This window comes from Dermacentor andersoni, chromosome 5 (genome assembly GCF_023375885.2).
Source record: "Dermacentor andersoni chromosome 5, qqDerAnde1_hic_scaffold, whole genome shotgun sequence".
NCBI classification, from domain to species: Eukaryota; Metazoa; Arthropoda; class Arachnida; order Ixodida; family Ixodidae; genus Dermacentor; species Dermacentor andersoni.
Window position 1 is genome coordinate 113420841 of NC_092818.1, and position 13295 is coordinate 113434135.

General features: G+C 49.8%; 2 protein-coding genes across 4 annotated transcripts in view; one reads left to right on the top strand and one right to left on the bottom strand.

Moving 5' to 3' along the window:
* timeout (circadian regulator timeout) overlaps positions 1–13295 on the bottom strand; it is a 316230-nt gene that overhangs the window by 153529 nt on the left and 149406 nt on the right. Inside the window, exon 16 of the mRNA XM_050178451.3 lies at positions 2037–2121. Within this exon, the coding sequence (XP_050034408.1) occupies positions 2037–2121 (85 nt within the window). The remainder of the gene's footprint in view (positions 1–2036; positions 2122–13295) is intronic.
* Positions 1–13295, top strand: part of LOC126531066 (uncharacterized) — a 141489-nt gene that overhangs the window by 49904 nt on the left and 78290 nt on the right. For 2 of the 3 annotated variants that reach the window (XM_055070945.2, XM_055070946.2), the window contains exon 2: positions 2633–2682. The gene's annotated coding sequence lies outside the window, so the exon portion shown is untranslated. Of the gene's footprint in view, positions 1–2632; positions 2683–10907; positions 12186–13295 lie in introns of those variants that run through there. The other variant, XM_072288267.1, reaches the window with a different exon arrangement.

Consider the following 13295-nt stretch of genomic DNA (forward strand, 5'->3'; position numbering starts at 1 on the left):
CCTTTATTTCTATCTGCCCCGTGTTGCCCGCGATGCGGGCAAGGAGATCGGTGAAAGAGCAAGAGATAAAGACGGGAAAAAGAACCGGACAGCAATGGGAGATTTTCCGCCCATCTTCTTCCGTCTTTTTCTCTTTCCTGCTCGAAGCTTTCGTCGCGCACCTTCCCTTCAGCCTGCCATGCGCGCGTCTGCAATGGCGGCGCGGAATTTCAGGCGTGCGAACGCACCCACCGCCCCAATGTACCCTTCCCTCACCTACAGCTTTCCTAACTCGGCATCTCCTCAATATTCCGGCTCACGCGCAAGCAGGCGCTGGCTGCTTCGGTATCTAAATTGCGGGAAGCGAGACCGAAAGAACGGTCGCCTCGGCAAGGACCCGCACCGACGCATCCTCGTTCTTACATTCCTTCAAAAAATAAATAGATAAAAAGGGGAAAAGAGGAAGGACGGGAGACAGATGGGTTCAATAATTCCCTTCTCAGTTCCGCAGTCAATGCGCTTCATTTCTTCGTTGCCTGGGAATTCCAATCCGTCGGCGCCCTTGGCTGCGTCGACGACGCCCGACGAGAATGCTGCCGGCGAGCTAAGTCAACGTCGAGGCAAGGTCGCGCTCTTGGGTGGCCTGCACGCTACTCGGCGTGTGCGAGCTAAACACACACACACACACACACACACACACACACACACACACACACACACACACACACACACACACACACGCACACGCACACACGCGCACACACGCGCACACACGCACACACGCACACACGCACACACACACACACACACACACACACACACACACAAAGGAGTCCGCGCGGGAAACGAAACGCTATCTTGCTCGTAAACAGGAAACGCCTGAACGCCCCGTGCAGAGACTCTGCGGTTGAAACCTTGAATGAAAGGCGTGTTTTTAACGCTGCGACCTATAGCGGCTTCCCGAACCAAAGAAGCTCGAAGCAGTTATATCTGCTGATTCGATTTCTAAACTGTATTTTTTTTGTCCTTCATCATTATATCATTGCTGAAGGTTATCACGCTATGGCTACGCACCCTTTCAATTGCGTGCTGACATATCGGCACGCCTGCCATCACAAAAAAACTATTGCTCGCATGTGTATGCAGTCAGGACAGCGATAAGAAAGACAGTGTGCTTCGTATTTCTAACATTGCAGAGGTTCCGAATAAATTTCGTGCCCATTTGAAATGATCAACAGTGGTCGAACAAGGAATGTCTCTGGAGCCACCGTTCGTCGAAACAGTGGGTGCGCAGACATCGATTGTTCGACCACTGCTATAATCAAGTTGTATTGAATTACATGGATATTCCCTTTGAGAGACCCCAATAAAAAACAGGAGGAGACCCGTCCAAGTAGAAGTCATGCATCAAAAACACATGTGCACTATTTCTTCTCTTTTTTAAGAACTGAGATTAGCTGCGGAAGAATCGTGTAGGCAGGCAAAGGCGACCAATACTGGCGGACGACTGTGGCCAGTCACTGTCTTTCTTTCCTTTAACCCCAGGCGATTATAAAAGAGCGTTCAAGCTCATCCATACACGTAATTACCGTTCACGGAATGCCGAGTTGTCGAGACGCAAACGTGAGCGGCCTGGCTGGTGGCGCCATCTCACGGCACAGTGTTTAACCAGAGAGGACGCAAAGCCACTATAATTATTGCAGTAACTAACACCATACTTACCTGCTGGTGTAAATTATCGGCAGCAATGCAACCAACGCGCAGTACCTTTTGTCTTACATTGCTTAAACGAGGACCACCCACATAGCACGGAAACGCCGCGCACGTTGTTGCCGGGATATGCGTCATAAGTCGCTACAAGCGTCGTATCGCTGTCATCCACGTTAACCGCGAAACGGCATTTCCGTAGAAACTCTCTGATAAGTGGCGGCACAATACGTTTACGCTGGACGTGTTTGCTAACACCGTGAGGGTCTGTATCAAATGCAGCGCTTCTTAGTCGCTGCTGCTTAAAAAATGATGGCGATGATAAAATCAAAATAACCTCAATAACTCACCGCTTGATGAAATCATCGAACTGCAACACTTGTTCCCTGTCCGAGTGGTATCCATCCTGTTCTTCTTCACCCTCCTCTTCATTGCCTAAAAAAAAAATAAGAAAAAGAATGGCTGCTGCGTTCTGCAAACACACTTCTCCATGTTACAAACTACTGTGTTTCAATGAATGATTTTGCGATATACAGATAACATACGACTGCTGTCCCTTCTAGTTTTCGGTTGCTTCAGGCAAGCAAAGCGAAAAAAAAAAGGAAGGAAAAAAGAACTCGTCCCTGCAACCGAGGGTAGAAAATGTCAGGGATCAACACTGCGGTTATTGTACTGGCACTTTGCAAGTTGCGGTTTATATACAAGTAGTGCGAAGCTGCGCGTTTATGTGCCGGCTTTACACTAACGTGTGCTGACAAAGGTGCATTCAGAGGATGAGCAATCGAAAGTGAAGGAAACGTTCAATGCTTTGTAGCTCCCTTTCCTACTGGGAGCAACGGTTAAATAAAGAGGCGCGCGTACCTTAACATAAGATACAATAACGTTTCGCAAAAGCACGCAATCGAAATTGGCCGACATTAACACTATTTTCTATATCTGTTCACAGATTCCATTCACGACAAGGGTAACGTCTTCGGACAGGACCCGCATTCCAAGGTAAGAAGTCATAAACATAAAAAGAAAAGATTACAAGCATCATCTTCAAATATCTTCCGAAGCTTTCCAGCGGTCTTTCAGGAAACAACGAAAATAGTAATAATTACAGCGAGGAGATGCCGATGATTAAATTCGATAAGTAAGGCGAGAACTACTTTACTCCAGGTATATTATAGCAGGAAAAGACGCGCCGGTGATCGACGAGAAACCCGATTGAAGCGCCTTATTTCGCAGCAATTATTTTCAAGCGGCCGAAGCTAAACGAACAGCGAATACAGGGCGGCTCCGGCTATCATAACCGAAACACGTCGCTGCCTAATTAATCTCCGCCAGCGCAAAATAACGATAATGCCATCGACAGCGCACGTCCAAGAAGAAAGACAGCGAGAAAGCTACACTAAAACAAAAGGCTGGATCACTCGGGAAGCGGTCCGGAGGCAAGAGACTGGAGAAATCTCTTGCGACGGAGCGATCCCGGCGCAATAAACTTTTTTTCCAATAACGCCTTCTCTTTCCTGCTCACTCTTTACTCGTACACCTCATTACATCGAAGGTGCATGCCTCACAAAAGGCTTTATTTTTTTTTTACTTATTATGTTACTATTTGTTTCACTTTACACAAAGGACGAGCACGTACGCTAATTAACTGACCCTGTTTCCGAAGAAGCGATAGAAGACAGGCACGAAAAGAACAACAGAGAGGCAAATAGTCAAACGGCTAAAAAACAGGGCGCACTTTAAGAAACGGCAAAGTGTAGCGTCAGAGCCAATTTACTGCCTCATTATACAGGTATATAAGCGTCAGGCGAAATGCCAAGCCATGCGCGATTGAAGCATTCAAAAGGAAAAAAATAAATATTGTAGCTATAGAGAAACGTAAGAATGCATAGTCGGAGCTTGTTCTTTGTTCTTTCTTCTTCTTGTTGCTATTCCAGCAAATTACTCGTGTGAGACTAAGCTGCCTTGGTACTCTGTGCAGTCTCACGCTTCTAGCGCGTGCGAAGTTTAAATCTTTGTCTCATGCTGTAACAGCGGCCGCGTAATGCCTTTGTTTGACCGTGCCCGCTTTCCTCTCGCTTTTTCGTGAGTTTCGCGCTGTTTTATCAGTCATTAACTTCGACGACGAACTTGCCGAAATCGCTATTCTCGTTCAATAATAATAGTAATAATTAAAACTGTCACTGCTATAGCGCCAATTTCGCAATGCGTACTTCTACTCCTCCTGCTTTATTTTACACCAAAACATTTTCCCACAGAATATGTTTCAACATATGCGCACCAAAGCGCGCATAACACCAGACATCCCAGAGAGAACACCGAATGCGGCGGACGAATTTAGCAAATAGGCGAGAAAAGAAAATGGCGACAGTAAGATTATGCGTTCAGCCGTACGGAAGGCGACCCTATATAGTTCCTTTCGCGTTCCACCATCATCACGCTCCACCCTGGAAGAAAGCACTCACAGCTACGCACAATCGTGTTACTCTAACCACCGTTTCGACTATTTCCCGCTCTAAAGAAAAACGAATCCGCGGCCTTACTTAGACGAACACTCGAGAGTGCTAAAAAGAGTTCGCTTCGGACCGTTACGAGAGCGGTAAAGCTTAAGAAACATATAGCAATAAGGCTGGAGAAGCTGAAACGTAGTGGAACGCTGCAGATGACGGCGGAAGAATAGGTTAGGCGACGGAAGCGAAAAAAAAAATACATGCAAGGAGAAGTGAGACGAGTCGAACCGTGCACAGTCATCGGCAGCGACGCGCACTAAGAAACAGGGTAGGCGACAGCGGGACCAAGGCGCGGAGACCGAAAATAATGGGTTCGCAGGCGGGCAAGGCGAGGTGTCCCTTTCCACCTGAATAAAGAAACGGCGCATCGTTAAAAGCTCGTTACGCGCAGCGGGCGGAAGAGGCACGGAACAAAGGCAGCTTAACCCCGCCGCGCGTTCAGACTCGGGCGCGAGCGACGAAACGTGTAAGGAACGGGAGAGGAGGAAGGAGAGGACGCCTACAGGGCGCCGGGGGGGGGGGGGGGGGGGGGGCGCCGAGAGAGCCTCAGAGACGGACTATATAGGGAACGTGGCGCTGCGAGGTATAAGCGGCGGCTGCGACGCAGGCCGAACGAAGTACGAGAGATTGCATACAATGCAATACGGCGCTCTCAAAGAAAGAAACTATTTGTTCTCACATTAACGAGACATAAAGCCGTGAGACCTTTTTCACCATCACCCACCGCACCCCCCCTCCCCTTTCAGCCACCCTTTGTACTATCTCTGAAAAGAATGAAAGGGAGGCTTTTTCGGAGATACCTTGTTATTACGGGATTGAGTTCCGCGATAATCTCTTTCCGATGAGAACATTTTTTTGTAACTTCTAAAGTACGGGAAGAGGAGAAACACCGCTGACTGCGAACTGGAGTGGGAATGACACGTACTTTGAAACGTTGTTGCGAGGAAAATCGCGGTGGTTTCTCCCTAATGGGGAACGCTTTTGCGAACGCGCTGCGACACGGTAGAAAAAAAAAGAAGGTTAGGTTAAAAAGGGGATTTGGGGAAGACTAAACTGGAGGGTGCAAGGAATTATCCTATAACTGAGTGTTCATTTCAGACAGCGCAGCTCAGTTATGATAAAGAGATTCCAGTGCAACTACACGAGCAAAAAAAAAAGAAAGGAATGCGTGTGCATGTGACAAGAAACGGGACTATGCATTAAATGTGGCCGCGAGCCCGCGGCCGTTTCGCATTGCGGCTTCGCAAACAGAGTAACAGTAACACATGCAAGCAACACCATCTCACTCGGGCATGCAGTGTTGGCCTACCACTTTCGGCCTATCTGTGTCTAACTTTTCGAGCGCGATCGCAGCACGAAACGTGCTTGTGTGCTGCGTGGTCGTGCACGGAACAGCGGAATCGAAGTCAAACGAGCTTGAAAATGGCATGCAGCGGCGCTCGATGCGCACTCCGTTAGATTACAATCTACTCAAGCGTCCTTGAATGTGTCTGCGGGCCAGTTGTGCACGAGGAGGGTGAAACAACTCGCCAAAAAGTGAAGGCAAGGCAAGAAGGCACGGAACCGCGTCTTTACCGCGGAAAGAAAGCAAGATCCCACAACAGCAATGGCAGACGGGGATCGATGGAGCCCTATTCTTTTTTTTCTCTACCCTTCTTTTCATTTACATCTCCTATAGCCGGGGCTACAGACAGACCTTGACGAAGCACTGGAAAACCGGGTTCTCGTTTCTAGCGACGACCGCGTGTCGCCTACGCCGCGCGAAGGAAGTGGCGGCAGACCGAGGAAGCGGAAGCGGTGACCGATGGCCGATCTCGAAGCACGATCGATGTGCCGACACAGACGGGAAGCCGCCGAAGAGAGCGGAACGGCGGTTAGCGTGCACACCCTGTTTCACAGATTTTTGTAATCGATGTCCCTTCATCAGCGAGCTCCCCTCGAACAAATTTGTGCTAATATTCGATCAACTAATCGCAAATATGATCATAAATATCGCACACAACCATCGACAATTGAAACCGCAGAAATGTCGATAAACGAGAGTCTAACGCTGCAGCACTGACGCCGGTTTCACGGAGGCGTCACGAGGGCCAGATTTAGTCGAAAAGGGGTGGAAACTTGAGCGAGCTGGCAATACATGGCAAGACAGAGTGACTGAGCGATTCGGTTGGTTTAACGTCTTAAAGTAACCCAACGAGAGACAGCGTATCATAGAGCACTCCGGGTTATTATGAACAGCGGCAGTACTTTAACGTTCACCTAAGTAAACGAACATTTCTTTTTATTTATTTTCATTATTTTTATTATTATTAATATTTTTGTTCATTTGTCCCTCATCGAAATGCGGTCGGGAATCATACCCGCCACCTCGCGCTCGGTAGCAGAATGCTGCATGTAGCAAAGTGGCTCGAGCGGCCAGTCGCGCGGCAATTGTGGTTGTACTTGCGGGCTTCTTTCACGCTCGGGGAAAAAAAAAACCTTTATGTAGCACGTACTTCATGTTTCTCAACAATTTTCTCATTGACACTTTTAATCTAATTATAATATTTGAGAGAGAGAGAGAGAGAGAAGAAACTTTATTAATGAATGGCCGGCAGTTTCGTTGTGGTGGCCTCAGGTGGCGGCTCCAAGTCCTTGGACTCGGGCGGCATCTTTGGCTTGCCGGACGGCCCAGAGCTGGTCTGCCAACTCTGAACTTTTCAGAGCCGCCTCCCAGCGGTGGCGACGCCGATGGAGAAGGTCCCCGGCGGGCCCCGCAGCCGGGGCGGCGTCGGGGAGAAGCGAGCTCGAGGCTTCCCGTACTGTGGTAACGGCCGCGATTACGGACGCGTCGCGAACGGATGTGGTCCCATTACCGTGGTTGCCGGCACATTCCCACAGCATATGTCGCAGCGTTGCTCGCTGTCCGCAAGCTTTACAGGCATCTGTTGGATATAAACCTGGGTAGATGTGATGTAGGACCGCGGGGCTAGGGTAGCTGCCTGTCTGGAGCAAGCGTAATGTTACGGCCTCATTCCTATTTAACCTGTCGTGTGGTGGCGGGAATGTGCGTCTTTGGAGTCTGTAGTGTTGGGTGAGATCTCTGAACGTGGTCAGGCGATCGCCCCACGCCCATTGTGATTCTTGTTGCCGCATTTCTGTTGTAGTGTCCCGATCAGGCAGATCCGATGCCCCGCTCTCGGGGGCGGGGGCGGCGGCCACATAATCTGCGGCGGCTCGGCGTGTGAGACCTCGAGCCGTGGCGTGGGCCGCCTCGTTGCCCGCGAGCGGGACATCGGTGTGTGCCGGGGTCCAGAGGAGGAAGACTGTAGAATTTTGGGGTTGCGAGGGCGATGACGAGTCGCCGTCGTCATAAATTTGGAGTATGCGGACCGCTTCCCGCGAGACGCGACCGCGCGCGAAGCCGCGGATTGCTGCCTGCGAGTCGCTGATCACGATCGCAGCACTAGGCACCGTGGCCAGTGCTAGGGCTATTGCGGCTTCTTCGGCCGCCTCCGTGTGTCCCGTGGTCACTGTAGCGCTCGCGAGGCACTTTCCCGTGCGGTCTACAACCGCGATCGCGTGTGCGTTTTTCTCTCCTTCATATCGCGCAGCGTCTACGTACACCGCCTCGTTGCTGTTGCCAAACTTCTTCTGAAGGTCTCTTGCTCGTTTGTTGCGTCTCGCGGCGTGGTGCGTCGGGTGCATGTTTTTGGGAAGCGGCGGGATGATCAGGCGGTCGCGGACCGAGGCCTGAACCGCCATCTTTTCTCCATGCTGAGTGTGGTACGCGATGCCGAGTGCCTCGAGGATGCATCGATCTGTCTTTGAATGAGATAATCGTTCGTACTGCGCAATGTCGTTCGCCTCGATTAACTCGTCAAGTGAGTTGTGAAGCCCGAGCTCCAGAAACTTGTCGGTGCTCGCGTTGAGTGGAACGCCGACCGCCCTCTTAAAAACCTTTCGTATCATGCATTCGACCTTGTTTTTTTCGCACCCTATCCACTTAAGGTAGGGGGCAACATACGTTATGCGGCTTATCGCGTACGCCTGCACGAGACGGATCACGCAGTCTTCACGCATACCATTGCGTCTATTCGTGATGCGACGCAAGAGTCGGATCGTGTCATCTACCGAACGACGAAGTCTTCGCACCGTCTCTCCGTTATGGCCATTTGCCTGCAGGTGTAACCCCAGGATTCTAATTTTGTCTACGTGCGGTACGGGAGTACCATCTGCCAATATAATACGTATTTTGGAGTATTCCCGTTCTTCGTCGCTCAGGGTTTTACGACCTCTCCTTGTGGGTTTGTAGATTAACAGTTCGGACTTGGTAGCCGAGCACTCGAGGCCCGTTCCACGCAAGTAATTCTGGACCGCATCTACCCCTGCCTGTAGCGTTCGCTCGACGTGACCATCACATCCTCCCCCGGGAACCCAGAGGGTGATATCATCCGCGTATAGACTATGATGCAATCCTTCTACTTCTGTTAATTTCTCGGGTAGACCGAGTAGAACTAAATTAAAGAGTAATGGGGATATGACGGATCCTTGCGGCGTGCCGGACGGACCCGTCTCAAATTCCGGCGATTCCTCGTCGCCAACGACGATGCATGCACGCCTGCACGCGAGGAAATCTCTAACGTAATTATACGTTCTTTGGCCAAGTCCTAACGTTATAATTGTTTTTAAGATTGCTTCGTGTTTAACGTTATCGAAGGCCTTTTTAATATCTAGGCCGAGGATTGCCTTAGTGGAGCTGGTAGTGTCGTCTACGATCTGGTGTTTAAGCTGAAGCAATACGTCCTGTGAGGAGAGGTTGCGGCGGAATCCTAGCATGGTGTGCGGGAACGCGTCACGATCTTCGAGAAAGTCGGTCACGCGGGTGAGAACTGCGTGTTCCATGACTTTTCCAACGCAAGACGTTAGCGAAATCGGTCTTAGATTATCGAGGGTAACTTGCTTGCCGGGTTTTGGAATCATGATAACGCGGGCCCGTTTCCACGCTTCGGGAAGGGAGCCCCCTCGCCAGCACTCGTTGACGTAGGTCGCGAGGCGGGAGATCGACTCGTCGTCTAGGTTACGGAGAGTCTTGTTGGTAACCCGGTCCGGGCCGGGCGCCGATCGGGTGTTTAGTTCGAACAGGACTATCCGAATTTCTGCTTCGCTAAATTCCGCGTCCAATTTCTCGTTTGCGACGCCGTCGTATTCAGCATGTTGGATGCTTTCGGCCTTCTTAAAGTAACGATCACGTATTGCGTCGAAGAAGTTGATTTTTTGAGAAGTTGATTTATTAATTAAGACTAATTATGTACGTGGGCGGAATGAAGAAAATATAATCTGAGTATCCCCAAGCGACGGCAAACAACATTACTTTTGTTTTCTCCAGCTACGTGGCATTTGCATATTTTTAATGTTTGGCTAAAGTTACGTGGGACACCCTGCACAGACACGAGAGGTGGGTGTTATAATCACTTTTACTTTACTGGTTGGCAGGTATGCCTCCAAAGGCTTAAAATATACCTGATCATATCGATTAACCCAACTAACTACTGTCTCGCAAGCCGCTGCAAAACTGCTTACGGGACCGCAGAATAATACCGCACCTTACTCAACGTTTTCCTCCTTTCCGCTCAGGTGACGTGCTGACAGCTAAGATAGAACTGCAGGTCACTGTAACGAAACCATTTGCACAGAACACGGATACGGTGCTTGAACCACCCTAGCCAAGTAACGGTGGGCCTGCGTTAGCGCTTTCTATCGAGCGAGACAATTTGGTTTTAGCATGGGCTGGTCGCAGCTGCTTGCGCTTCTCGCTGGTTACTACTCTTGTTTTTTTTTTTTTTTTTTTTTTGGGGGGGGGGGGGGATCGACTATGCCACGCCCTAGGCCAGGCAAGCCTCACCAGTCACCAAAATGCGATACGAAGGCGAGTCTTATCACCCGTTGTGACTTATAACCGGATTACAGCCATCGTTTACCGATATTGAAGTGTCCGTGCCGAGACACGCATGCTTTCAGGCTTTACAGGCAAGTGTTCCGGGGTCCGCACGAAGCAAATTAAAGAAGCATCTGCCCTGTGTCTGAAAGCTCCAGCGCGGACAAAATGCGACACTGGCTAATCCATGATAGCGAAACGCAAACAAGCGGGTCCTACCTTGTAAGAGAGAGAGAGAGAGGGAGAAAGGAAGGCAGGGATGTTAACCAGTCAATAGTCTGGTTGGCACCTTACGCTGCAGGAAGGGAGAAGGGGAAGAGAGATAAGGGAGAGAGAAGGTGTAGATACGTGTACGGACAGCAGTTGAGTTAAAGCCGCTCGCGCAAACCAAAAGTTCTGAGAAAGCACAAAAGTGCCTTCACTGCCTTCTGAGCCGATGATCGGTCGGGACGGTGCTCTAGTACCGTCTGCTCACTCAGAGAACGATCATCTAATTTCCTCAATGTGTTGGACAAAGACTGTCTTTGTGCTTGAAATTCAGGACAATGACACAATAGGAGGTCAATGTTCTCCTCTCATCCGCAAACATCACATGCAGGACTATCAGCCATTCCAATTAGTGCTGAGTAGGCATTCGTGAAGGCAACTCCTTGTAAGTTTTACTAAATCGATCGGCCGCTCCGATCGGCGCGGGCAAAGATGCCGATGAGAGAGTAAACATCATGACCTATAGGATGGCGGCGGCGGCGGAGTTTATTAATTCCATCAGACATCACTCATGAAGGTGGGAAAGTTTAAGAAAAAAAATGAAACGGTGCGCAAGAAGATAGACAAGATGGCGGCGGCGGGCCACAAACTACGGCTCTGTTTAACAATCAACGCGCAGAAAGGCATACGAAAAGGTGTGCGTCAGTGACAGCAGCATCTATGCGCATTTCCGCGAGGTTACGGCGACAACAAATGCTAACCGAAAAGTTACACGGTTGTCTGGAAACGGGAAGGATATATCTAGAACGCTAGAAGAAAACCGGAAAGCGGTGCGTTGCATACGGTCTCTGGCCCTTGTCTCGTCGCTCACCCTTACTGCACCGGGGAAAAAAAAATATTAATCAGAAAAGTAAGCGGGGGAACAGAAAAGGGCGAATAGGAGACCGCGAGGCGGCGGGCGATGCCACATCTGCAGCGCGATGGCTGCGGCGCAGGCAATAATCAAGTTTGGCGGCGAGGCCGGCACCGCGCTAATAAATGAAGCTCGGAATGCGGGCCCCCTCCATCGTCACATCCGCAGCACCGCAACGGAGAGCGGCGGCGGGAAAACGAGAGCCCCGGAGGACGAGGCGGCGGTGGTGGCCGTTCCGTGCCACATCGGGAAAGGAGAGAGAGAGAGAGACCGGAGACGCCAGAGCTCGGGAAACGAACGGACAAAGACTAACCAGGCAGTGCCCGGCCGCCGGAAGGATGCGGAGACGGGCGCCCAGCGAAGCGCGGTAGTTCCGTCCCAACATTGCCCTGTCGCTTCCTCGGGCGTGGCGGCAAATTGCAGTGGCCCCACAGGAAGGGACTCCCCGGTAAACGCGTCTTCTTTCTTTCTTTTGACGGTGCCCGATGTATAGAGGCGCGCCGCGACGTCGAACCTTATACCGGCGTGGCACGTGGATCAGCAGCAGCGTATCGGGTGGTGACCTCGTTCTCGGAAGTCCAACTCGCTACGTGGCCGAGGAGGTGAAGGTAGGCCCAAGCATAACTGAGAACGCCATGAGAACTATTTATGCGTTGAAGTAAAAATTGTCAAGATGTAACTTCGCACTGAAAAGAAAGAAAGAAAGAAAGAAAGAAAGAAAGAAAGAAAGAAAGAAAGAAAGAAAGAAAGAAAGAAAGAGAGAGACGTCTTCAGACATCGCGAAAAGCTGTGGTTAGTCGGTCTCAACTCTTAGAAAAGCTTGTAATACGTGCGCTATGTTCTTCGCAGATGCTTTCTACAAGGATACAGCCTATCTCTCAATGTCAAGAAATCCGTGAAGATCCGCCCGCATGAAGTACCTATGGGCAGTTAAGAGCAAGGCGAAACCTAACACGCAGTAAGCAGCAGCTCACGTCTTCTTTTTCCTTTTTTTTTTCTCTCAACACTAAACCACAGATACAAAGTGAAAGCAAAACGACCTAGCCAAAAGCCACTGCAACTATTGGCGCAAATACGATCCAGATATAAGCTCGGCTGGATTAACGGCACGTCGAAAGAGTTAAGTGGTAACATTAATACCACGTACAGTCGTGGACAGAATATTATGGACCATGAAATCTAAGAAAAAGCTGAATATCTCCGCAACATCACAACGCAATCTGGTATTTGCATTTTGGACCTCGACTAGAATATGCTAACAACGTTGTCGTGGGCAGTTTAACTGGTTACTGCTACAGGCTGCTCGGGAATTGAACGTTTTCGGAGATACCGTGGTCCATTTTATTCTGTCCACGACTGTACGTTCTTCGTGTCGGCCCGAAGCCTCAAGATGTAAGAAAAACAACTTACGTGGAACAGTTAACCAACAGTGCGCAAGGCAAGCAAGCCCTCTCTTCGGATGTCGTCGGCGAGAAACACGACTAAGATTTAAAGAAAAAAGCAAATAAGGAGGGGGACAAAAGAAAACGGAAGAATGTATTTGAGAGGGCAAACACATCTCGCAAGTCGGGGATTTAATTTGAGCGACTAGCGTCGAGTAATGAATAAGGCAACGCGACGCGCGAGCCAAGTAGCACAAAACGTTCCCTTAAGGAGTTATTTGCTTATCACGAGCAAAAGTACTGCATCACAGCGGAGCTAAGACTCTTAAGAGAGTCTGGAACAAACGTAAAAGCCCGAGAGACGTAATCGAAAAGAAAATCAAAGGAAAAAGGCAGAATGGAGGAACGTCCTTTTCTACACGCTCCAGTTTTGCTAGCAAGAAAGAGGGGGGAAAAATCTACGTTCAAAGCAGCACGAGAGTACGCAGGTGGGTGATCAAAAGCGAGAAAGAAAGGAGGGAAAAAAACAAAAGAAAGCAGTAGGAGGACGAGAACAGAAAGAAGCACTTTGTTCGCTGGCGCGAGAATCTTGTTTCACGCTAAGAGCGCGCGAATTATCTTCTGCAAGCGGGGAAGAGGGAGAGAAGGAAAAAAAGAGAAAGAGGGACAAGTAAATACTCGTTGCG